Source organism: Cyanistes caeruleus, chromosome 4, assembly GCF_971803275.1.
Source record: "Cyanistes caeruleus chromosome 4, bCyaCae1.hap1.1, whole genome shotgun sequence".
NCBI lineage: Eukaryota > Metazoa > Chordata > Aves > Passeriformes > Paridae > Cyanistes > Cyanistes caeruleus.
Window position 1 is genome coordinate 11,761,778 of NC_141704.1, and position 25,925 is coordinate 11,787,702.

The 25,925-nt window shown below is 37.5% G+C and overlaps 1 protein-coding gene across 17 annotated transcripts in view; it reads left to right on the forward strand.

Moving 5' to 3' along the window:
- Positions 1-25,925, forward strand: part of MAGI2 (membrane associated guanylate kinase, WW and PDZ domain containing 2) — a 706,446-nt gene that overhangs the window by 460,793 nt on the left and 219,728 nt on the right. For all 17 annotated transcript variants that reach the window (XM_086886645.1, XM_086886637.1, XM_086886631.1 and 14 more), the window contains exons 4-6: positions 2,752-2,967; positions 9,914-10,127; positions 21,760-21,839. In XM_086886645.1, the coding sequence (XP_086742771.1) occupies positions 2,752-2,967; positions 9,914-10,127; positions 21,760-21,839 (510 nt within the window). The remainder of the gene's footprint in view (positions 1-2,751; positions 2,968-9,913; positions 10,128-21,759; positions 21,840-25,925) is intronic.

The following is a 25,925-nucleotide window of genomic DNA, read 5'->3' on the forward strand; positions in this document are numbered from 1 at the left end:
TAATGGAGCATTGCTCCTTCATTGAAATGGCTGGATCTCTCACCCTATATATTTTTTTCCATTGTAGTTTAAATAATTTTTTTTTATGACACACTGATTGTATCAATATGTGTATAGTTTCTTATTTTTATGTGCATTGTTTTTGCACATTTTTGAATTAAAGGTATAGATCAATAGGTAGGTAGCAATAAATAATTTAAAATTTACTTTTAAATCAATGGTTATTTGATCATAAAGCACATAAAGTGTTATGTTACAGGACAGAAATTGGAAACTAAACAGCATTTTCAGTTTGAAACTGAATGAGTTAAATGTTCTTTGGCCCCTGATCTTACATGTGCAATTTCTTCTTATATTTTTATATATGTGATATTCATAGATGGTTTTTTGGTAAATTTTATTTCTGTCTCTAATGCATACAGTCAAAGTGAAAATGTGTCTAATATTTTAAAATAACATGAGAGTGTCCTTCAGTTAGAACACCTCATCTACTATTCAGGATATTAACATTACTGCTATTTACTGCTGCACTCAATTTTGTATGACAGTGACAAAAGTAAGAACAAAGGAAAAGAAAGCCAAGGTACTGCACTTTAGTTTCACAGTTTGTGTCACACTGGTATGATACCCCTGGGATAGCCTTCTACTATTTATGGCATCAGTGGAAATCAGTGAATATTTGACAAGTTTTGTCAGGCTTAAGGCCTCTGAGGCACTAATTGAGACTGGTAAAATGGCTTAGACCAGGGAGATTTTTTAATTGAGGAATCCTTTTTTCAAAATATGTGATATTTCAGACACACAGTCTCACCAGTAAAGGTAATGTGATCTTAGAGCAATACAAAAGTAGACTTCCCACTGAACACTGTTGGTTTCCAGACACTCTCAAAATAGCCTGTACTGTCAGAGCATAGAAATTTGAATGCAAATAGATCTGATCTTGACATTTTTTTGGAGGTACAGTTTTGTGAGTGGACCAATGTAAATTTTGTTTTTCCCCCTTAGACCCCAAATCCTGCCCCCCTGCTTTAATTCTGTCAGTCAGAGAGCTCCCACAGTCACCCCTATAGAGCCACATCTCATTCCACTGCTGGGGCTCTTGGTTAAACCTGCTGCCATCTCCCAAAATCCAAAGAAAATCTGCAGTAAGTAAAACTTTGACTCAGACATCCCTAAATCCGGAGTGACTGTGTCATTTAACACAGTAGGTTTTTACTGTGCATTACAATTACAGAAACATCTGTTATTAATATTGTTTTGCTGAAGTGCTGTAAAAAATTCATTGAGTATTCAGTAGCTGCAAGGCTGTTCAGTTACTTACCTGTACTGAGGTGGTCATGTGTCTGAACATTGTAAGTTCTCAGGAACACACAGAAATACAAGTGCCAGTAATAATTTTTACTCTGCCTGCAAAATTTATTTTATGATGGTTTACTGTGCATGTATAACATATGCATTTATTTTTGTCATACCTATGTGTGGTAACAATGATATTGTCAGTTGCTACAGGTATTTGATCATACAGAAGTCCTAAATAATGGGATAAAAAGTTTTAAAATGGTCATAAGGTCTACAAATATTGTTAATAGCTTGATGTGCTTACAGAGGTGTGCTTTTGCTTTTTTTTTTTCCTTTGGCTGGGGGGAATGGGGGAGACAGAAAAAGTTTCACAGACCTGGACAGTACCTTTATTTTCCCATAATAACTGCTGTAAATCTACTTGTAAAACAACTTGTTCATTGCCCTACAATGCAGCTTACAGCAAAAGAAAACAGCAAAAATACCATGTTTGCATCTTATATTACTATTAATGTTTCTTTTTAGAAAGCACATGCTTTTTAAAATATTTAATTACGTTTCTGATCTATTTTTAACCATATTTTTAATTAAAAATTTGTGGTATCAGCAATACACTAATTTTGAGATTAGATGTGAAAAAACCACAAACATACAGGTATTGATAGATAAAATGGGACTGTGGTCTATCTAATCTAATAATCCTTCTGGCAGAAAATGGATGACTCAGAGGAAGTTGCCAGAAATTTCAGGAGACACAAATAGAGGTAATCTGTCAGCCACCCTAAGTCTCCTCAGAATTCCTTAGTACTTTGAGATAATGTTAAGCCCTAAAGCATAAAGTTTCAACTTTCTTTGAAAATATATTAGCATTAACTATTACAAATTTTGAAGTCATGAATAGCAAAAGTTTGACAAATATGAAAAACAAGGTAGTGAAAGTCTTACTGAAAACTGGAAATCTCTGAATCATTCAATGATTATTTACTTTCTAGGTGAGATAATTTGAGGGAGTGAAATGACATAACATAATAAATAATAATTATTCTTGTCATAATATTGATCCTCAAGAAACTCTTGTTTTGTCACATAAATGTTGTAAAACTAATTCGTCCTAACTAATGATTTGAAATAAGAGAACAACTCTGGTACGCTACTAGTTGGTAAGGTATTTGGATCAGAGGAATGTAATCTTAACCTGTTATAGTTTCAGAAATTGTTAATAAGATACATATTTGTGAGCATGATTGGATCACTTGTGCTACCACCAAGAAAATTAATTACCATTTCAGGAAAGGTAAACATTCAATTTTGCAGAAAACATTTTGAATTATTCTTTATTTTAGCTGATGAGCCAGATCCTACCTCGCACATCCATTAATCTAAGACAAAAGGAACAGCAGTAGCCTGTGTATTTCTGCAATCTTATGTGTTTTGCTTTCCTTTTCTTTCCAGACAACTATTACGGCACTCCAAAGCCTCCAGCAGAACCGGCTCCGTTGCTGTTAAATGTGACAGACCAGATCCTCCCAGGAGCCACTCCCGGGGCTGAAGGCAAACGTAAAAGGAATAAGTCTGTGAGCAATATGGAGAAGACAGGCATTGAACCACCAGAGGAAGAAGAGGAAGAAAGACCTGTGGTCAATGGAAATGACGTGACAGTAACACCAGGTCTGTTCTTCCTTCTTACTTTGCAGCCAGTTTCTGTTATTCAGAGTCCTCAGTTACCTCCTTCTGCAGTGAGATTGTGCATCTTCAGGTAAGGGTGTTCTTGCAAGAGGGAAAGGCAGGAGTCCTGAATATTAGGATTTATCTGAAGCCTAAAAAAATTACTTAACCTCTATTTTGGGGAGTCATCTCACCTCAGCTGCTGTAAAGATTTCCATCTCTGAACTAGTCTCTTTGAACCCTCTTATAGACCAAAGAGAAAAATACCTTCATTCTGAGCATGGATTGTGACCTGGTTTAGATTTCTAGGTTAGGAAATCATTTACAAGTGCCTGTTCCTCTCTGTTGACTATAGAGGGAGTCTGGAGAACTGCAGTTTGTTCAGATAAATAGTCTCTGTGTTTTGGGTCTTCCTGTTCTCAAATGGTGACACTCACAAGACTGTTCAGCACTTTATGAAGTGAACTTTTGTAAATTTTAATGATGTCTTAGCAATATCATGGAATACTAAAGTCACCACATTAAAAAAGTTGTGGCAGTGCCATTAAAACTTAGCTGGCAATACTATCTGGAGGACACTTTTCAGGAATGTTTCAGAGCCTGCATAAAGCTGATAAGGGTTTCAGATGTCAAGTCCTAAAAGACAATTGTTCTTTTACTGCTTGGATCACAATGCTTCAATAAAAAAAGGGGTTCTGGCTATTGACTGATATCAAGAGAGAGAGAGAGCACTCCAGCCTATTCTGAAGCAGGTAATCAACTTTCCCCTCAACCTTTCAGCAAGACAATATTTTAAAGAACTTAATAATTCTTATACTGAAACAGAATTTAAGAAAATATTTTTTTGTTGTTCAGGTAGAAAATTAAAGAATTCAGATTTTTATATCTCTGAGAAATAATGCTGTGAATCCTTTTTGGTAAACTTAGAAACTCAGAAACAGATTGTTGAAGTAGAAGTCTAATGACAATCACATGATGTGAACATAAAATGAAATATTGCAAGTTCTCTAGATGTATGGGTTACTGTGAAACTAAAAATCTATTACCTAATCTTCTAAGCTATGTAGAAATATTTTCATACTGCAAAGTCTATATATATCTTTTTAATTCCTGCTGCATTACAAAGTATACTGAATTTGATACCTTTCTATCCAGGATGATTTTGCCACCCGCTTTTCTTTAACTGTTGCCTAGCATTACATATAAAGGAAAATTCCTGTGCAGAATCCATCTCCATCTACCAAAAGTGTCCAGGATGAGTGGGGTGAGAGTGGGTCTGATTTCTTCCCCTTGGCTCTCCAAAGGGCTGCAGTATTTCTCCCTTGCCACTGCCACCACATGCTGCACAAGCCTTGCTCATCCTTTCCACACAAGGTTGCCTCTGTTGGCATTGCTCTGGTGCTTAGTGCCTTTCCTCCTCGGCTAAGCAGGAAAGGATGAAGCCCAGAGAGTCTAACATCAGCACTGCTGCTGTTGCCAGGATACTTCCACAGTGAAAGAGGCAAGGCAGGATTTGGTGTCTGATGTGTATTGTAGAAATCATTAGAAAGATCTTTCTTTGTAGGTATTCGAAATGTGCCACACAAGAGACAATTGCTGAGGAGCAATTTCCAGAACAATATGTTCCATCTCCAGTGGATCAAGAGGCAATATTTACCTGCATTTTTCCTTGAATTTTACACCTATAATATGCTTCTCCTAGGCAAATTCTGTGTGAACAATGACTAGGCAGCACCCAAGAAGCAGGCACTGGCATGTGCTGTGTGACAAAATAAAACACGTGAGCATGGGTGTAAGACAGCCCCCCTCTTCCCCCTCCTCTCCCCCCCAAAGTAAATCCTGTCGGTGTGGCCAGCAGAACAAGCAGTGCCTGTTTTGGCTCCCATGGTTTTATAAGCAGGGTTTTGTTTCAGTTACACTGATTGAGGACTTTGGGGATTGTAGCAAAGCAGCTCTGTACATACATGCTGTGTTGCTTTTGTTGGCCAGTGTGGCTCCCACAGACCCTGTTACTGCAGTCATTTTCTCTGTGAGCTGACAGAGGCTTAGTCACCTCTAAAATGTCAGTGCATTTGCAGTTTGTGTCTTTAAACAATCAGGAAAACCAGAATATTTAAATTAATCTATTTATTTTGAAACTCTTGTTGGAGAGAGCATTTTCATTTTTAAAAAGAATCAACAAAGGTAGGACATTTTTTATTGCCAATTCTTTTAGAAAGTGTGTTCTATTTGAAATACTTCACTTCCAGGAGGAGGCTTTTATTAATTATAAGACTCCTGGGACATCTGAAACATTGGTTCATTTTTTATAGATGCTCAGCAATTTAATGGCTTATTAACTGCATATCCAAGCCTGTCAACTCAAAGGACTGCTCTAACACATAGGACCACGAGGTTCAAATAGTAACAGATCTTAGATGATTCTGAGGAAAAGAGAGGCATCCTTATCAGACCAATTAAGTGATATCTGTGGTTACAGAGGTCTTTGTGCTGAATTTCCAGGCAACTTTTCAGTGTCAGTTGGCATAACCTGTGCTAGTGTTGAGCTTTAGCAATTAATACGTTCCATATGCCTTGTTTCATGTCCATCAGGTTTCCCTGAGACAGTTGTACGTGGACAAAGTGACCATAATTGTCTGCCCAACATGTTTACTCTTCCTGATTTGTATCACTTGCCTCAGCCCAGAAGCCACCAGGAATTCTTCTCAGTGCTTCAGGATGGGGCTTTTGGCCTTTTTAGGATGGAGCACTCTCAGTCCTTCATCATGGATCAAGTTGTCTCAAGACAAAATAGTATGATTTGGAAGATGGGATTTATCAAATCCAGCTTTAGAAAATTATATGCCTAAATGCCTTATTTTTTTGTTTGCGCTATTTGTCTCTGCTCTGTTTATATAAAATAAGAAGAAAAAAGAAATTTTGAAGTTTAAGAGAGCACAGCTGTTTTGTATACACATTTTAAGGCATCACCTCTTCAATTTAGAATGAGTGATTCAGTCCACAGATACAGAAGAGCCTAAATGGATAAATTTAAATGAAGACCCTTACTATTTGCCAAGAAACATATGAGAGACATAATCTATAGATTAACTGTTAAAATGGGCAAGCCTAGGCATAGTATTTGGTTTCTTATGCTTAGTGCAATTGTCCACATTACTGGGTGAGAGATATCGCACTTAAGACTTTCCCAATGGACACTGTATTGAGATTAATGATTTCTGCAAGACTGATGCTTTGACCAAAGAGGTAAAAAGAGTCTTGATCAAATTGAAATCAGAAACTTGTCAGACATTCAGCCTTTTTTACTGCTGTAACTGTTTATGTCTGCAAGGGATTGAGTTGGTCTCCTTAACAATTGGCATCAGTATTTGACATGGTGTCGGTCATGTTACATTTGCTTTCCACTTCTGACTGATGAAGTTTATCATCCAAACTCCAGCAGAATCACTTTAACATTGAAAGCATGCTTATGTATGTGCATTATTCTGACAGTACTTGAGCAATGACAAATTGCACCCAGAAAATGAAATTCTGTCAGGATCAAATTAATTGAGGCATAAGATATGACATAAAGTTTCAAAATTATCATTCCAGGCCTTAGGAATGAACAAAAGACCAGAGTCCCAATGCCATCACTCACCATGCAAGGTGCACTAGTCCCAGGACACAGGTTGAGTTTACTGTTTTATTATTACACAGCTAAGACAGCCAGAGGCATGAAAATAACATACAAACCTTCCAAGAGCCATGAGATTTAAAAACATACAAAACTTGGTATCCACTGATTTTTCTAGATGTGTTCTTTAGACTCAATTTATCACAACTAAGTCACATCCTTTGACCCACAGAATGCCCTGTGCTCCCCCAGTCCCCATGACTCCCGATTTCCTCGCCCATGTCATGCCCTGGTTCTCACTGTGTCAGGAGTCAGTGGGAGCAGTGCCTCCACACAAAAGCACCAAGCCCTGAGTATGGCTCCAGCTCTGTGGGAAAGGGAGAAACTCCAAGGCTGCAGAGTTACATCTTCACAAGAAAATACATACACATGTATTGGCAAATATGAGTTAAACTACTCTTGTTTCCACAGTTATTTTAAAAGGATAGACTCCTTCCTGTACAGAATTTAATTCCTTAAGTTCTATTTAAATTACTAAATTTAAATTTTATCTATGAATTTTATCTTTAAATTTAATCTATAAACTACTATTTAATAATTTATTTTTTCTTTGCTAGTATTACTTGGAACATATTCGTTGTTTCTTTTGGATGAAGAGACTAAGTTTTTTAAATTCTCTGCATGAATAATCTGCAACATTAAAATAAAGGAATAAAGTTACAAAGTCCTCTGACATGTTTAGAAGGAAAATTTCAAGAATTGGACTGTAAATAATAGAAATAATTTTCACCTCTTTTTCTTCTTTCTGTCATCATGACGGCTGGGATTTGTTAATATAGATACTGAAAATCACAAGTCTGACCTCTTCAGACCTGTTGAAAATAAGATATGGAGGAAGAACACATACAAGAGATATCATGGTAAAATCCCAGGACACAGCAGTGTCACCACATCTGTGCTCTATCAGACGATCTGGCTGATGAATAGTCCATGTATGTGATGCACCTGTGCCCCAAATGAATTTGTTCTACAGTGGTCATATCTGCCATGTGACCTTAATCCTTATATTCAATTTAATCTGCATGTCTTCCTTCCTATGGTAGAAATGTGGTCAAGGCTGCAGGCAGCATCAGGAATACAACTCACAGATCTGTTAATAATGCCTGAAGAATATGAAGACTTTTGCTTTGAAAAGATAAGAATAAAACACCCCAAAAATTATTCAGCAATTATTACATTGTCCTATTCTCAGGGGAAGTGGGGACCATATATCATCTTTGCTTTATAGGAAGTTTTACATATTTGAAAAAGCTACCAGCAGAAAGATTCATGTTTCCAAACAGCATAAAATTATTCTAATTCCACACAGTTCAAGCATGAGTTTAGCAGCATGAGCTGCATGTGGATGTAGAGCTGAAGATCATTACCCTTTCCAAGGTTGAATTTGGGTTTTTTTCCATGCTATTCTAAAGGGTTGATGTGTCAATGTCAAAAGTATTTTTTAAGATCATGAAAGCTGTATATGCCATTTATCCCCAAGAAGCATCACCTTTTACTATGTCAGGTAAAGAAAAAAAGATTAGTTTGACACAATTTCTTCCTCAAAAGTCTTGACAAGTATTTATGACCTCTGAAGAGTTTGCATGTAGGTGGTTTGATTCTTACTTCCAATCCTAGTAATTAAAAAGATGTGCAGTTACAGTTTCATGTAACTCTTCAGTTACAAAAAGACAAAATGGCCTAATTGAGCACATCATTTCAGAGGAAACTTAGGTACTCAGAAATTAAGAATATAAAACTATCTAAAAACCTCCATCATAGATACTTTGATAAAACCAGGGTTGTGTTTGTCCTTTCCAAGTTTATTTTCCCAGGGAAGGTGTTGCCATTGCTTGCTGTGAGTCTGCTTTCGTGGTACTCTCTGTACCCTGGGTTCCATTTCATCCAGCTCTGCCAATGGAGAGCAGCTGGCTCATCTGTGTTTCACCTGACCTGTTCTCTGCCCACTGCACCTTCTTTAGCCCTATTGCTGATATTATGTTAGTCATTTAATCACAGCTGATTTTTTTTGTACTAGTGACTGAGGCAAAAAGCACTGATTGCCTTGGTGGTTTTTTGAGTCATAAACTATTAGCTTTCCTTCCTTCCCACATAGTAGAATGAATCTGATTTTTGTATTATTTTTATTTTAATTTTTATTTTTATCATTGCACTTACAGAAAGTTTTGTTGTTAGCCCTAATGTCCTGACTATATCCCACTTTCTAGGCTGACTGAGCTGTTTTGCTGTTAGATACCCATGTTGCTTTTCTGTGTTCATCATTAACAATGTAATCTAGTTTTCACCTTTTGCACAATTCTGTCCCAAGCAGCAGATCATTGCAAATTCATGATTTAATTAAAATTAACTTTGATTATACTTACCATTTTTCTTTTTCATTAGAACAATTTGTACTTGCATTCTGAATATTGCTCATTCAATCTTTACTAGTTCTCCTGAACTTTTATCTCTTAGCATTTCTTGCCATAATATCACATTCATTGATTCTGTGGGTTAATTAAAATCTAGGCCTTTATAAACAGTTTTGTTAATTTTTTTGTTGTTCTTCTTTCTTGTTGTTGTAAGCATCACTAATTAGAACATTTCACCCAAGCTGTCTTCCACCTTCCTATATGTTTCACGCAGGAATCTGCATAGTTCCTTTCTCTGGGTGCACTGTTAGATCATTTAATAAATTTTCATCTTCTTGCACTTTACTATAGACTACAGTGTTGACATGTTGAAACATTTGATATTGGCTGTGGGAAACAAAGCCTCCCAGAGGTCATATTGGCAATGAAATCACAACTTTGTGGTTAATATATCACTGTGAGTCAATGGATGTCATTGGTTTCTTTGATATATGGATACAGATAAAGCAATTAGTGCATATACTTTTTTGCATGAAAAGGATCTGTAGTCTGTAGTAAAACAGCGAGGTAGTTGTTTTATGTGTATATATTTGTGTTTACAAGTATAGTTTGAAAAGTTAAGACATGAGACATGAGAGCTGCTGGAGCAGCTGCCTTCTGCTCAGTGCTTAGTGCTAGTCTGGAAGGACTCCTGGGACAGAATGAGACAGAACTCTTTACTAGTTTCTTGTTTCAGTTTAGTTTTATTGCTTTATTTTCTTCTGTTGTGTTATAAATAAAATGCATCATCAGAGGGACCATTCTGTAAACCAAACAGACTTTTTCTCTTTATTTCAAGACTTGAAGTTCATAGACTTGCACACAGTAAATTCTTTGCCATTAACCTGGATATCCAAAACTTGTAATTTTTATTCTCTTGTAGAATCAAGTGAACATGAAGAGAAGAGTACAGCTGTCTCGGGTGAGGCATCTACCACCCAGCCTTCTCCTGCACCAGGATATGGTCAACCTGAAGAAGCAAAGGAGGATATGGATGTAACAAAACAGACTAAACCTGAAGAGAATGATGACTTGGGCCCACTGCCTGATAACTGGGAAATGGCCTATACAGAAAAGGGAGAAGTCTACTTTATTGAGTAAGTCTTATTTCTTCTTTTTTTAAATAGCTGTATTGTATTCTACTGGGTGAGAAAATGGTTTGTATGGTGAAGTGGAGCATTGCACTCCTCCTCATTAAAGCAGCAGGAATGTTCTGGCTGTCAGAGCTCCTGAGGGCTGGTGGCAATTCCTGCATTAGTGATTTAGATGGAAGCCTGCAGAGTTTTAGGGTAGGTAACTGGTTGGCTTACTTTGATGGCAGGAGTTAAAGCTTTTGTTTCTTCTGTTGAAAGGAAGGCCTTTCTGCTCTTCTGGTGCTTTCTGCTGGAAAAGTAACACAGTCACTGGTTTTGTCCTTCCTTATGTGGACAGAGGTGGAGAAAGTGAAGCTTTTTGCTAGTTAAAGGAAAGGAAAATAAGTGAACTAAAAACTATCTAACGATCAGTAGAGGGAGACCATGCTATATATGGAAATAGTAAAATAAATGAGCAGACTATAAGGAGAGTTAGTTACGTGTAGAAACTTTTCCCTGCTGGAAGATTATACATACCTGCTCCTAGTTAGTAAACTCATTGAAGTAATGGATATGAAAGTTCTTTATTCTCTATGTGCTCTCATTGAGCTCTTAGAGGGCTTTCAAAGGAGGGCCACAAGAATGGTGAAGGGTCTGGAGGGGAAGCCTTATGAGGTGCAGCTGAGGTCACTTGGTTTGTTCAGCCTGGGGAAGAGGCACTGGGGGAAGAACACATTGAGTCTGCAGCTTCCTCACAAGAGGAAGACGACGGGTAGATACAGATTTCACTCTTGTGACCAGGGATAGGACTCAAGAAAATGGCCTAAAGCTGAGTCAAGAATGTTTAGATTGGATATCAGGAAAAAGTTTTTCACCACAGAGGGTAATTGGGTACTGGAACAGGCTCCCCAGGAAAGTGGTCACAGCACCAGCCTGACAGAACGGAGGGTTTGCACAATGTTCTCAGGTACATGGTGTCATTGGAGTGTCCTGCACAGGGCCAGGAGCTGGACTGGATGATCTTGATGGATCCCTTCCAACTCAGCACATTCTATGATTCTACGATTAATGTACATTACCAGGATAAAAATACAGCAAGCTTCAGAGTTGTGTTCCTTTTGTGTTCCTCAAAAGAAAAAAAAAAATGGAAAAAACAACATTTCCATCAGTAGAACTCTACTACAGAGGTAGAAAAAGCATTTACTTTAAGGAACTGCCTCAGTTTGGAGCATTGTCTGTTATTCTGATTATTTGTAGGTAAAAATAACATTTGGTGGTGTCAATTATGCCTTAAATCCTGTATTTAATTTAAAATGTTGTGACTATCACATGAAGTGTAAACAAATGTTAAGAATAAAGTTTGTGCATGAGACTTTTTAATGAATACTGGCATAACCAGCCATAGCTTCTGGCATACACAAGGCTGAAAATAGCAGTAACTATTAAAACATAAGTGTGTTTGCTGAAAAGGGCAAAAATGTGCTTATTCCAGAAAAAGAATAATTATAATAACTTTGTCCAAGCAAGCAGAGAAGAGCTAGAATGACCTCAGGGCTAGTTGAAACCCTTGTTTCCTTCTTACCTTACTCCCAAATTTAATTTTTCTTCACATATTGAATGCTCTGACAGAAAGCAGACAGAATTATATGGCACTTTTATTTTACTTGTAACAAAAGCCTGTGGGACATTTGGAGGACAGAGGAAGGGATGATGGGTCGATCACTAACACACCAAACTGTGAGAGTAGTAAATATTGCAGGAGGTAATTTAATAGAAAATGAATATATATTTTGTAACAGATACAGTGATGGTAAATAGCCCTGATGCTCTACAGAGCAGCCACTGCACTCCTCAAATTCCTTTGATGTTACAGCTTACTTCCTTTCCTGGAAATGCTCTGGTATATACTGCAGTTCTGACTATGCTCATCATTCACTTCCACTAAATGAATGTTATGTAAAGCAAAGAAATCAACCAGAGGTGCAGACTGGATAGAAGAACTGTTGTAAGGGCTTCTTGCTTTTGGGATTATATTCTTGAACAATGTATTTGCAAAAAAGTGCAATTACACATCTGCAAAAATACTAGATTATTTGCTAGAATTCTAGCAAAAGGAACAACTCTGATCATTTGAGTTTTCACATTGCGCAGTCTTTTCAGGGTTAAGTAGGAATGTAATGCTGTGGGGATGCTGTTAAATTGCCTCTTTGTTTACAAGTCACTTTGGTTAATGGCATGAAGAGACTCCATTTGCTTTCACAAAAAAACGGAAAGATAAAAAGACAACAAAAACCTATTTGTCTAACAACATCTCCCTGAACAGTAGTAAAGATTGTACTAGATTATTAAATAATAGATGAAAAACAAACATTTTTAAAGTGTACATCACAATGAGTGGGGGAAAAAAGTCACACTAGGCAGCATCTTTTATTGCTTTATTTGAGGCTCGTTTGAACTGTGCCTTTAAAGGCTAAAGCCTTCCAGCAGCAAACTATCTCAAGTTCCAAGTTGTCACAGGTATACCCAGAGGTCTTAGATTTCATGACAGCATTTTCATTCATTCACCTCAAACTAACCTCTGAAATTTAGATGTGATCTCACTTATCCAAACTGCCACCAGAATAGTGTGGCAGATTTACAGTGAGAGAGGAAGTGACTTCATAAGGGGAAGTGTAATTGTCTATAGACAGGATTATTTATTTGTTAATCACTAATGGTTCAGTTAGCATTTTGTAAAGCACAGTGGAAAGAATTTCCTCTGCCTCAAGGACTACAAAGACAAGAAAAAAATACCATCTACCATATTCACTGAACGATTCAGAAGATGGTTGTATTTTAGAGCATATCTTGGTCTGTTTCTTCCTTTTGTTCCCTTTTTGACATAGGTGCATGACCTTATGTTTACCTATTTTAGTACTCACAGACAGAACAAGAGCATGTTTTCTTGCAGCATAAGACTTACCAGTGTTTTTCAGGAAGAGCTACTTAAGTACATTTCTTGGGCTGTTTCCAGCCTTCCTTACATATGAATATGAATTTTCAAATACAGGCACATACTACACAAAGAGGACTCCATCTCTTACATTTGGTTTCACTGAGAACATATGCTGATGAGAACATGCAATAATTAACAGACTGTATATAAATTGGAATGCCATCAAAAAATCCTCTAGTTTTTCTCCTTCTTCCTTGCTTTAAATATGGCTGATAAGTGTGGCATATTTTGGCATGCTTAAATAAACCATAATCATCGCTGATTTTTAGCTTTTCCCCCTGCCGGGGCTAAGGAAAGGCTGTGATTCCCCAAAGACTTCAGACTTTGCCTTGCTAACAACTCTGAAACCCCATACTAGACACCCAAGTTTGTGTTGTCCTGACAAAGTCAGCAGATGCTGGTTGTGCTAGATCCCAAGCAATCAGTGTTGGTCCAGTGCAGTGCTGAAGCGAATAGAAAAGGACCAAGATTCTAGGTGCATGTGCTATCATGTGCAGTCAGCCTGAAATGGGGCCCTTACCCAACTATCCAGCTCCAGCCCTTACATTAGTACATCATAGACTGTCCTGTACAGTTGGCTACACATTGTAATACTTTTTATAACAGGCAGAATTGGTTTACTTTCTCTCTCCAGCTTTCTCTCCGCACACAGGCAGCAGAACTCTGAAAGGGCTGCAGGGACAGTAAGACACGAAACCTAAAGCTATTTGATTCTACTGTTCAAAAGCATATATGGTTTCCTTTGCTTATGCTACATTGTTTTCTTAGTGGGGAAAGGTCTAGAATAAATGCCACTGAAGAACATATTTGAAGGATCATCTTTTTTCACTTTTGCTGATGAATTTTAGGAGAATGTGGCCACATAAGGTTTAACAAACCACTTTCCAGTACATCTTGCAGACATTCAGTCTCTTTGCTACTTCAACACCTACTTCTTAAAACAGCATAGTCAGCACTGCTTTTTTGGACCTGTTGCACTATCTTTTCTAGTTGTTAAAGACTTTTTTTCTCTACTATGAAAGTACCGTAAAAGACTGAAAAACAGCTATAAAATAGTCCCCTGTAAACAGACTCTCCTTTTCACTGTAAAAAACAGCCATTAAGTTTTTTAATACTGATGCAATTTCAGGTGATATCTGAAGAGTACAGGTACAAGAATATTGCTATGGACTGCACTGGGGTGAGTTTTTCTTTGCAGTAGTTTTTAAGGCAGGAAAGTTTTTTGACTGCAGGAATAACATTTATCCCAACATCTTGTTTACCTGAAGTACCATGATATATTTAGTTGTTTCTGAGTGCACCATCAGAAAGCTATTTTAGTTAAGTTAGGATTTTAATTTAGTTTAGTTAAGTTTTAGTAATTTTAGTCAAGCCTGGATACACCCTTATTATATTTTGTACTGGAAGATACAAAAAGTACTGAGTAGAACTATACCCTTCTACCTGCTCAAGATTATTTTCATATACTGCAGTAACTACAGGAACCTTTATAAATTAGTTTGGCACTTCTGCTTGTATGTTACATCATCAGAATATCAGCCCATAATACTGAAATGTTTTGGTTGTCTGGATATTTCTGCTACTTGAATTAAGTAGTAATTAGGATGAAGGATTTATTTTTTTTACCACATACTGTAATAATATTCACTTCTGATGGGATTTTTCTTTGGGAAACAAGCCATCTTGTATCAACATGATACACTGTGTAGACAATTTTGATCCATCAGGGGTCTTGTGAATATCATTATAATTGTCTGCAATTTGTTTTCTTTTTTATATGTTGGATTGGATCTGTTAGTTCTGGTCAGCGTAGCAAACCAGATTTCTAATGTATTTTGGACTTCAGCATGATGCACAGCAGGACAGGCAGCTGAAAGAAACCAAGAGAGATCTTTTCTCCTGAGACCACTTCCTTGTTTCATGACAAGTTAATTAGGAACACAAAGATGGCAGAATTTGAAAGAATTTGTGGAATGCTGAATTTTTATTTTTTTTTCTCTTGTCTATTGATGTTATAAAGACATTATCAGTCTGTACTAGTGCTGTCCCTTGCTCTCATTTGCTGTTTTTATCTGTGCTGACATCCAGGTCAAACTGCCAGCTTAACTCCTCTTGTCTTTCCTCACTTTCTTATTTCTGGTCTTTCCCCCAAAGGTCTCTGCTGCTGTGCTCCGCAGAATTAATCTTCCAGCACATTTCCTCTGATATTTGTAGTGTTGTTATAACTTTTCTTCTTTGTCTTTACTGAACTAGAAGAATCAGCTTACCTGCCTTGCCATATAGCATTAGGTATCTAACATAAACCAGTCGCCAAGACTCCTTCTGTGGTCAGTGGAGAGAGAAAATTACCTCCAGAGGCTGATTCATCCTGTCCATATATAAGAGCAGAATTAATTTGCCAAAATACAGCTGCTTCTACCAGTAAATATGTCTCCAGATATCCAAAACTACATCTGCAGTAGGATGCAGTTTGTGTCAGGAGTACCCTTTTGAAGGAAATTTCTGGCTGTATTCACACATTTGGTTTGGCTCACATTTCAGTGTAGCCACATTGCATTCCTTTCAGAAATGGAGAAGAAAGTGGATCTCTGGGAGTACACTTAATTTTCTACAACCTTCAGACCCTGAACTCTGTCCATGATACCAGATTTGAGTTAAATCAATCTCAGTTCCTTCTGATCTCAACCATATTCATATCTAAATTAGCAATATCAGAAGACTGAAACTGTTGGTGCTGATGACCCAGCAGCCACAGCTTCTAGGTCTTTTCAGGTGCCATGGGCTGCATGCCTGTGAATGTAGTGCAGTAGGTGAGCTCCTGCTGTGCATCTTTTGGTTTAAATTCAAGTGAAAAGCTTACAAGCTTGGAGAACGCTTAGTGTGAGAAAGAAGATAACAGAGAGAGATTCATTTGAAAAGTGACCCCCTGATCAAAGCCAAAGCCCCACTGAAGATGCACAGTAACAGCCCAAGACATCTCCATTATTGCAACAGATATGACACAGAACTTGTCCAAACCAGGACCCTTCTGGAGTGACAGCCAGAGGCCATTTGGGATCTGACATATCAGCATTATGTCACTTTAGTGACACACCTATGGTTAGGTGGTTCTGATGGATGATAGGTAAAATAAATTATTCTGTATGGGTGTCTCTCCCTTGAAGAGAGATGAATCCTACACAATTAGCTGTGTAATTTTTGTAGTCACATGAGATGAAGCCCATTCTTTGTCAGAAATTAAACTGCCTCAGTCAAAGAGAATTACTTCAATAGAAGAAATTACCATAGGAGGCTTTAGGCATTTATATATTCCAAAAAAAGTCTTGCATAAGCATCTTCTGCTCCTGCAAATGCCTAGAGGCAGCACCATGTCTCTGGGCTGAGTGCATAAGTGCTTATCTACTGCCCAAGGCCATCTAAGATTCACAGGATAGGAACTCCCAAGCCTGGGTCTCTTAAGGACCATGAACTCTGAGCACATCATGAAATGCAAGGCAAGCTGGCAGTCACAGCTGCTGCCATGCAAACCTCTCCCAGGAGAGGACAGCTTCCTTTTGTTCCGGCTCCTACATGTGTGCAAGAAGTTTAGGTAGCATCCCACAATGGATGGATTGCAAAATTGCTGGTTTAATGCTCTGTTTTCCTATCCAAGTCCCTCCACACATAAATTACTCGAAGATCATTATTGTGCAGCTTGAAAATCTCTGCAGATACACAATGCTTCAGCACAGAGAAAAGGGAGGGAGAAGTTAGCACTGTTGAAGTTAGGGGGCCTACAGAGAATTGTGGTTTTCTTCTCTTATGATCCCCTCTGCTTGAAGCTGTTAGATTGAGGACCAGTTTAAATGTAATGTGTTCACAATAAAAGCCCAAGCAAACCCATATGTGCTGTCCCCAAACACACTGAAACAGCACACTGGTAAATGCCCATTTTGAAATGCTTTTCACAATAACCTGCAAGTTACATGCCTTGCAAGATGCACAATTTAGACTAGGTTTGCAGTGCTTTTAAAAGACATTAGGGCTATTCCTGTCAGTAAGCACTTCCTATATTCCCTTCAAAAATGTTTCAAGAGATTGCCTGAAGGCTTTGTTAGTACAAGAAACTTTATCTGTCAAAGTGCTTTAAACTGACAGATTGTTAACAGAAATCCATTATAGTCAAATCTTACGTAAAATAATACACTGTCTAACAAATAATTATAATAAAATGATAACACTTTGTTAGATAAGAAAAGCCACAGTCCTAATGTTTTTTACTCCTAAAGATATTGAGTAGTGTCCGGTGAGAGTTCCAGAAAGCCTCTGGTCCTGGTACCCAGCTCCAGAGCTATTGACAGGGAACAGAGGCATTTAAACAGTCCCTGTGAAGCCTTAAAAGCAGAGCTGCAAAGAAAATCTGGAGAAGAACATGAGGTTGAGTCAAGGCTTCTGGGGAGTATTCTGTGCTTTCTTTCACTCTGTTTAAACCAGCTGAAGAACCCTTTTTCCACATATATTTAAAATTGTGTACAACTAATACCAGATGACTGTGATTATATTAAACTGTTTCTGCTAGGTGGAAATACTTGGAAAAGATATAGGATTTAAGTTAGTTCAGCAATAATTATTTTATTGACTTTGGGCTAAAATATTAAGCTCCAGTGAATAACCTTTACAAAAAAAAAAAAAAAAAAAAAAAAAAACCACAGTATACTTCAGGCCTATATGCAGTTCCTATTTTGTGCATAGGTAATAAATTTGGATGAATTTTAAAAAGTTATACTCTTTCCATGCTTCACCTGCTTGAAGCAAGACCAAAGGGACCCTTTATTAAGGAGGCTTTGCTTTAAAATTTCAAAAATTATGTTTTTACTGTTGATTCTTAGAGAGATTCTAAGACATGCATTGTTGATTTGCCAGCACTTATATCACTAGTCCTAACTAGTAATCAAAATCATTGAAATTATGTAAAGATGGGCTTTCTAGACATGTTTTTAATGATAAGGTATAGTTATGGCCAAGTAATGAAGCATTGGCCAGTGTAAAATGTTGCTGGAGCCACAGCTGTATTTCTCACAGGATGCTTTTGTTGTATCACTTCACTCTCATTCCATCACTGACAACTCCAAATGCCTTTTTGAGCATTTATTCCACAACTGCTGCTGCAATTCATCTGCAGTTCATTCATAACTCATCTGTAAATCCCCAGCCCCTTTTCCTTGTGGTTGTCTATAAGACTTCCCAAATGGACACACATGATTAGTGGTAAGGTAGGCAGGTTATGTCCCCTACAAGGTTTTTAGTGTTTAAAAAGCATTCAGTGTGCACAGCTTATGCAGCAGATAAGTGTTAATGTTACTTCTGCCATTAGTGTTAATTTGAGCAATTTACTGTTCCTTCTGTCTCCTCTCCCATAGCTGAAGCTCTCCTAAAGGCTTCCTTTAAATTATATTAAAAACAGTTTAGGAGATAAAGGTTGTCTCCATTCAACTTTTACAGATTTTAATCCTTTGCAGAGCTGAAGGGGGAACAGCTGACACAAGGGAGACTGGAACACCCTGCCAAGGAAACCTCCTATGCAGGACAGAAGTAGACATGCATAAAAAACATGATGCTATACTACAGAGCTACTCATTTCCCTCTTTAACTGAGGCAACGTGACAGTAGTCATGTCTGTCCTTGAAGGATTGTGTGTTGTGTACCTGGTTGCTAAGATGATCCAAGGAATGATGAACTCTAGGGAGATCATAAGGGGGCATTGATGGTACTGTGGAGGTGTTAGAAGTCAGGTGGGGTTGCTTCTGCCTTCTTTCAAGTCCTACCTTCAGAGCAGGAAAGGATTTTTTACCCACTAGAGCACTTCTCTAGAAGCCTTTAAAGTCCCATTGCAAGAGTTGTTTAATCCCACTGCATTGTATGTTTAGTATAGATTATATAGTGGAGAGGCAGGGCAAGAGAAAAGGCACAGATAACAGGCAAGGAAAAGAGGGATGAATTTCAAAAGCTTCTTTGCTCCTGCAATTATTTGTTATAGACAAAAGTTCTTGTGGATGAGTTTTGCTTTTATTAAGTAGCTGAACAGGTTTCAGAAGAGGACACTGAGTGCTGTAAGGGCTGATCTAAACGAAATATTATCTCCATTCTGTGAAATTTCACTGCAGACTGAAGGATCACTCTTCTCTTGGAAGAGCTGTTGATTTTTTTTATGTTTTTTATGGTTTTGTTTAATATGGCCATCTTGGAAAAAACTGGGATATCAGTCCTGCGGGGTTTGTGGAAGGCACATTTATGCTAAAGGGAAGGGTAAGTGTTGCCATTCTCAGTTTCAAGAAAAGCCTTGAAGGTTGTAATTCAACTAATTTACATTTTTAAATATTGATATTGAATTGGGCTTGTTTTCAGCTTGGCACCTGTCTTTGCAGATACTTGAAAACACTTTCTAAAAATATTATTGAGGCACTTTCAGGACTGTTGAATTGGCCTAGTTTGATGGGTGGACATTGGCCAGTTGACTTGCAACAGGTCTGGCTTTTAGTACTGCCAATGTCACTGACTTGTTTGGTGGCTCTGGACAGTAAATTCACGACTCTGTGTTTCCATTTTCTTGCCTCTGAAACAGGGGTGGTTATTTTTATTTCCTTTGTAAAATGCTTTGAGATTTGCTCTATACCACAGTAAACATTGCTAGTAGTAGTCATATATATTATCTTTTAAAGACATAGGAAACTATCTGTGATTCTAATTTAGTCCCTGCAGTTAGTGGGGGTCCCTAAAATAATTCACAATTAAGAGCTGGGAGAGAGTGGCAGTTGTCCAGATGTGGCCACACTCCAGAGATGCAACTGCAGGTCCCACAGGTATGTCCAAGCTCACTCTGAACTCTGGCACTGCTAGCAGGGTGTCCTTGGTGCTGTGGAGCTCAGCATGTGCTTGGGATGCACCCAAGTAGCTCAGTGGATGGATGCTGGGGTGAGGAGCCCACGCTGAGCTCCATCCTACAGCACTGACACTGCTGGATCATCTCCCCCAGTTAATTTAAAGCTAGCTCAAGTATGTCTGCACAAGCTGTGGTTGGGCTGTGACTGCAGCATAAAAATGCACCCTACAGGAGGCCACAGGCAGCCAGAGCTTCTGAGAAAGTGTCTTAGTTACACTTGCAATGAAGCACAGGCTGCTGGCATCATTTCAAATTCACCTTACCTTTGGCTCATCATTCTTCATACTCTGCAAATATAGCTCAGCTCTCAACGACTTCCCTTTGAAGGTTTTTTTATCATCTTCACCTATCATGTATGGTGTTCTAGACTAGATAATGCTTTTAAGAAAAAATAATTTAAATGCCTCAATTTTCATTTTAGTTGCCATTTTATCCATACATAACTCTGATCTACATTCTTTCCTATTCAAAATGTGGAGGAAGCTTTAACATGGTGACAGTTATGCTGAGAAGTAGGCACTGTCACAGTTTGGAGAGAGAGAAATTGAGGCAGAGGAAAATTTATCTGCCATGGAAGACAAGGTGGGAGAAGGAATTGGTTCTATTTATTTATTTTTTCCCTAGAGGAACCAGTAGTGTTGGGATCACATGGACTGTATCAGTAACTAACAAACTCACAAACAATTGCAACTTAATTAATTTTTTTGCCCAGACCTCTGTTTTTGTATACCTTATACCTATGTTTATAAGAAAAGTTGTAAGCACACTTTAAAATTACACAGCAAATTAATAATAAATTAAATAATTCAGTATTTTATAGAATGAACCTCCTAGGATGTATCAGATAAATAAAACATGGGTTAGAAGTGTCTCTGAATGATGGTATTATAGGAAAGGCATCTCAAAAATCAAGGAGTAATAATCACATATTTTTCTGGTTTATAGTCTTCTTTAATATATTTACAATATTTGGCTCCAAATTTAATTGCTTATGTGTAAGGTATACATTGAAAGGATCTAGCTTTAAGTCTCATTAGCTGTGCTAAGTATCAATTCATTTGGCAAAATAATCTCCCAGAAAACAATTTGTGCCAGTTCAATGCTTTTTGATGGCTGATTTCTCAAAGATCTATTCTGAGTATAGAAAGGAGCCACATGATTCATTCAGCTTGTGCATATCTATTTTATCTCTATAGAAGGATTATATATGGAGAGATAAAGGTTTGTTAAACAAAGTATCATTAATCACCCTGTCCGGAAATGTAGACTTTGCAGGAGCATGCTGTAATTTGCATCACTTTTGCTATGCCTTGTCACTGCTGCTGGAGAGAAGTAAAAAACCTGTATTTATGAAAAGGACAGGTTTAAGATGAAAATAATTCTATCCGAAAACTGTGAGAATGGTACAGAATCCTGTCGCCTGCACTCGATCAACGGGAGAACACTGTATTTGTAATAAATTCCTTTTGCTCTGGATGAGTTCTGCATTTTCAATGAGGTTAACTTGGCAACATTCTAGTTGATTTTAATAAAAATAGCTGCTTTGAGGACAGGGAGCTGAGGTTGCCAAATTTACAACTGCCTTGCACAATTACTCTTACACCTCCTTCAGGGCTACTTAGAACCAGTAAGCAAATTAAGTGTATCGATTGCAATTTTGTTGGACTAACCCTTTTTTCTTAAGGAATAAACTTGATTCCTTTCAGTATGTGTCTGCTCAGAGTGATCTCGTTTCTTTTCAGCCATAACACAAAGACAACATCATGGCTGGATCCACGACTTGCGAAAAAGGCTAAACCTCCAGAAGAGTGCAAAGAAAATGGTAGGTGATTAAGTTTTCCTCGCTGTTCAGAGGGGATTTTCCTTTGTGTGTGTGTGTGTCTTTCAGTTCGTACAAAAATCAGGCATTTGGGGGAATGATGAAAGGTGTTTAATTGCTGCTTTGGTTAGAAGCCATAAGTGATACCAGTTCTCAGTGTGCCATGTGTTTCTGCTTTTTATTCCCCTTTCTGATGCTATCCAAAGCTGAGGATCACAAGTGTGTTTTCTGCCTGTTGTGTGTGTGACTCCGGGACTGACCCTCTCCCTCATCTCCTACAGAGAACTTTGGTCTGCAGAACAGAATCCTTTTCAGATTCTGAGCTTTTAATCTACAGGCGATTCAATGCATAAGGGAAACTAGCAGCACCGTGGGAATATGAATATTGTTTGATTTGTATTTAAAGGTACAGTGCTATGCTATTTAGTAGCCAATTTAAACAAAATAGTGTCTGATAAAACAGGGTGTGGGAGGGAGAAAAGAGATCAGTGTCTGTCAGAGTTCAAGGCTGGATTCGGGGGGTGCTACATTGATAATGCTTTAAAACTTAAAAGCATACGTACTGCTGAGGATGTTTAAATGAGCTGGAGCTGTTGTGCAGGAGAGATTATATTGACAGATTCAGAGATCTGAAATAATACAAATAATATGAGTACAATTTCTAATTTTTCTCTGGTAAATTTTATCAGTAATCAATATCATTTAATAAAGTCAAGGCAAGAATGTGTTGTAATTGATCTGTTTCTGATAAGGGGGTTTTCTTTCATTGTTTTATACTTCCATGTCAGTTCGATTAGTCAGCTGTTAAGATTTCTAGAGACATCTACTTATTTTATTGTTGTGAGATACAGAGCATTAAATGCATGCATGCTATGTGCTTTAATTCAAAGCATTTTTAAGTATTTTAAATATATTCATAAGTTTTCATGTACTGCATCTGATTTATTTTAAATTTTCCAAAATACATTCATTTGGTTAATGTAAATACTATTAACAGAAAGGAAACTAAGGGCTGATTAAGAGGTCACTGTGGAGTCACTGGCTGTATGAATTGCAGGGTCAGTGGTTTGGTAAAAAAATGTTTATGAGTTGGATTTTTTTGTAAATGGCTTTCTTTTGAAAGATTGCTGTATTCCAAAAATCACTCCTTTATTTCAGCAGCAATTCTGACGTTCTCTTCTGACATCAGAAATTACATGTCTGAATGATTTTGTGATGCTTATTCTAGCACGGACAACATGAGCTCCCAGACTAAATTCTACAGTGATTACAATAGAGGTCTGATACTGAAACAAAATAAGGGCACAGGAGCTTAGATTTTTAAATCTCTCACATTACTTATATGAATCTATTCCTTAGCCGGCTTCTTAGAAAATGCTAGTGGAAAAAGCAGGAAAAAAATTCCACCAATATCTGTGGAGTAACATTGCTCAGAGGTACTTGGAGTAAATATGTGTTGCTTTTTTTTTTTTCTGTTAACTATTGTATACTGATATCAGAACAGCACTGAGATATTAAAAAAATATCTAAGTTATCTAAGTATCTGAAACAATTTAAAATGAACATCAGTGCATTAAAGAAATAGCATTATTTTATAGTTATTTGACTACTAGATTACTGAATCACTATTGTATGCTGGGTCATGTTGTTCTTTTAAGGTTGCTCAGCTCATTAATGCAAAGTACTTGGAGTGATGCATAAAAGACTTTAGGGAGAGATTTTCTATTCTTACAGTGATTGTTCTTCCAACATCCTCTCTTTTCTAAGATTATTCTGTTTTTCAAAATTGTCATTCGTCTTTTTTTTAAAATCCAATACCTGCAGAGGAAAAAGTTCTTAAAAATCACTTATATGCCTTAAAATGCTTATACCTTGCCATGGAGGTCCAACTCAAAGGACTTTGCTATAGCACACAGGGATCTGAAATTTTTGTTTAAATTTAATCTGATTTCAAGAATTAATTTCAGCTGTGGCTTGGTAAATTTTTTATGCCAAACACCTTTTCTGTTACACTTTGTGATTTATTCTGGCACACTTTACTCAGAGACACAAAATTTTAGAAAGACATCAGTGTTTAGATAAGAAATGATACTTACCTTGATGCTTTATCACTATATGCATAACTCTTTCACTGGCATTCATTTTGTCACATCTGAAACTCATATTGATTCTCTGAGATACATTACGATGTCTTTATCATCTACCAGATTCTGCTATCAGGTTTTCATTGTGAATAACCCAACTTTAGTATTCTCCTTTCAGTGCAAATCCTGCCAAGTCCTCCTTCTTCATTCTGCCACCACCATGCAGTTTCCACACCAGACAAGGTCCAAGCAGAGTAAAATATCAGAGTCCTGATGTTCTAGGCTGTTCTAGAACGCCCTCTGCTCCAGGCATTTCCTCTCTTCCACTTTCTGCTCTTCAATACTCCTTTGACAAATATAATTTCTTCATTATCTCTGGCTTCTGTAGCTGCAAATCCCTGTGCTTGATCGTTTCCTTTCACAAAATCTGAGTCAACCTTCCAGCTCATCCCTCCTCTTGAAACATTTTCACACGCTTTTGCCAAGAGATTGACAATCTCTACCAAGTCAAGCTTTCTTCACCTGCATGCTGTAGACTCTGTTTTTCTTTAATGACACCTACTGCTCTAAAGCCCTTTGTAGGTCAGGAGATTTTAAGTGCTGATCTTCATTTCTGTCTCTATGTCGTGGAACTTTTGTGTGAGTTTCAGCAAATTACTTTGACTTATGCTTTGCCAGACCTACTTAGATGGCAGGACTTTGAAGCAAGAACTGCTTCTTCTTCTCTGTTTTTATGTTGCCAATCTGAGTTTCATAATAGCAAGAAGTAATAGCTGGCAGTTCTACAATAACAGCTGCAATCTTTACACATTTCTGATTTCCTCCAGAAAATCTTGACCTTAATAGAAATAATTGGTATTTCACTGCCTGCTGAAAATATAAATTAAATATTTTGGTTTTCCAAATTTAAATACTACTTTTAATTATTTTTTTTTTCACATCAAAATTGGTTAAACATTATGTGTAGAGTAACTAGAGAAGTTACAGTTCTGCCCCCTTTACATCTGTGAGCTAGATTCCCTCATTGCTAAATTTCCTGTAAAGTCATATAACGTAGCAGATTCACAGGCTTTGCATGATTGCAGGTATATTATGTGAGTGGTCTTCTAACTGAGTCTGTTCTTCAGGAAAGAATATGGAGAAGAATGGCAAGTCCCATAAGGCAGTAAGAAATGTAGTTGAATATTGAAAGGCAGCTCAGCTGTAATGACATGAAATATCAGAGGGTTTAGAAAGTTCATTTTTCATTAAAAAATGAAGCAATTAATTTTTTCAAATTCTTTAATTCATTTTAGGGGACTTTTATTCTGGAGAAATATCAACAATTTCTTCTGTTTCCAGTTTGGGGATTAAACTGCTCTTGAAATTTCCTGGGATCAGATATGTCAAGTTTCACTTATTTCCTCTAAAAATTTCACTGATTTCATTCCTAATCCATCCTAAACCATAGTGTCTATCACTCTTAACCCTCTCTTTCTTTTTATGTCAACCTTCTTTCTCCTATCCCCTAGTTTTCAAATACAAGTAGGCCTACAACTATAAATAAAACTTTGATTTCACCTAGCATTCATCTGTCATCTCTCTTTCCATCTCCTCTACACCCACCAACTTGACTGCAAAATGTAGATGTTTGTGTAGGGTGAGCCGAGTTGCCTTTATCCTTCATTGACTGCCAATGTCAGCTCAGCTTTGGCACTTAGAGGACACAGACACCTGATTCACCTGTGTAAACACCTGTATGCAGACAGACTGCTGCATTTCATTGCCTTCATGTTGAACTGAGCCCCACCCCATCCCATTTTGCTGGGTTATGTATCCCCATTCCTGCAGTCACAGGTGGTACCTTTGATGCTCTCACTGCCCCACTCTGCTCTTCTGCAGAATTCATCATTGGTTACCTGATTCCTTATATGCCGCAGTAAGATGTACCAACCTTTCATTTTTTCATTTTATAGATGCTTTTGGGCACAGGCATGCTGGTTTTATGGGCAAAGCATTACTTCTT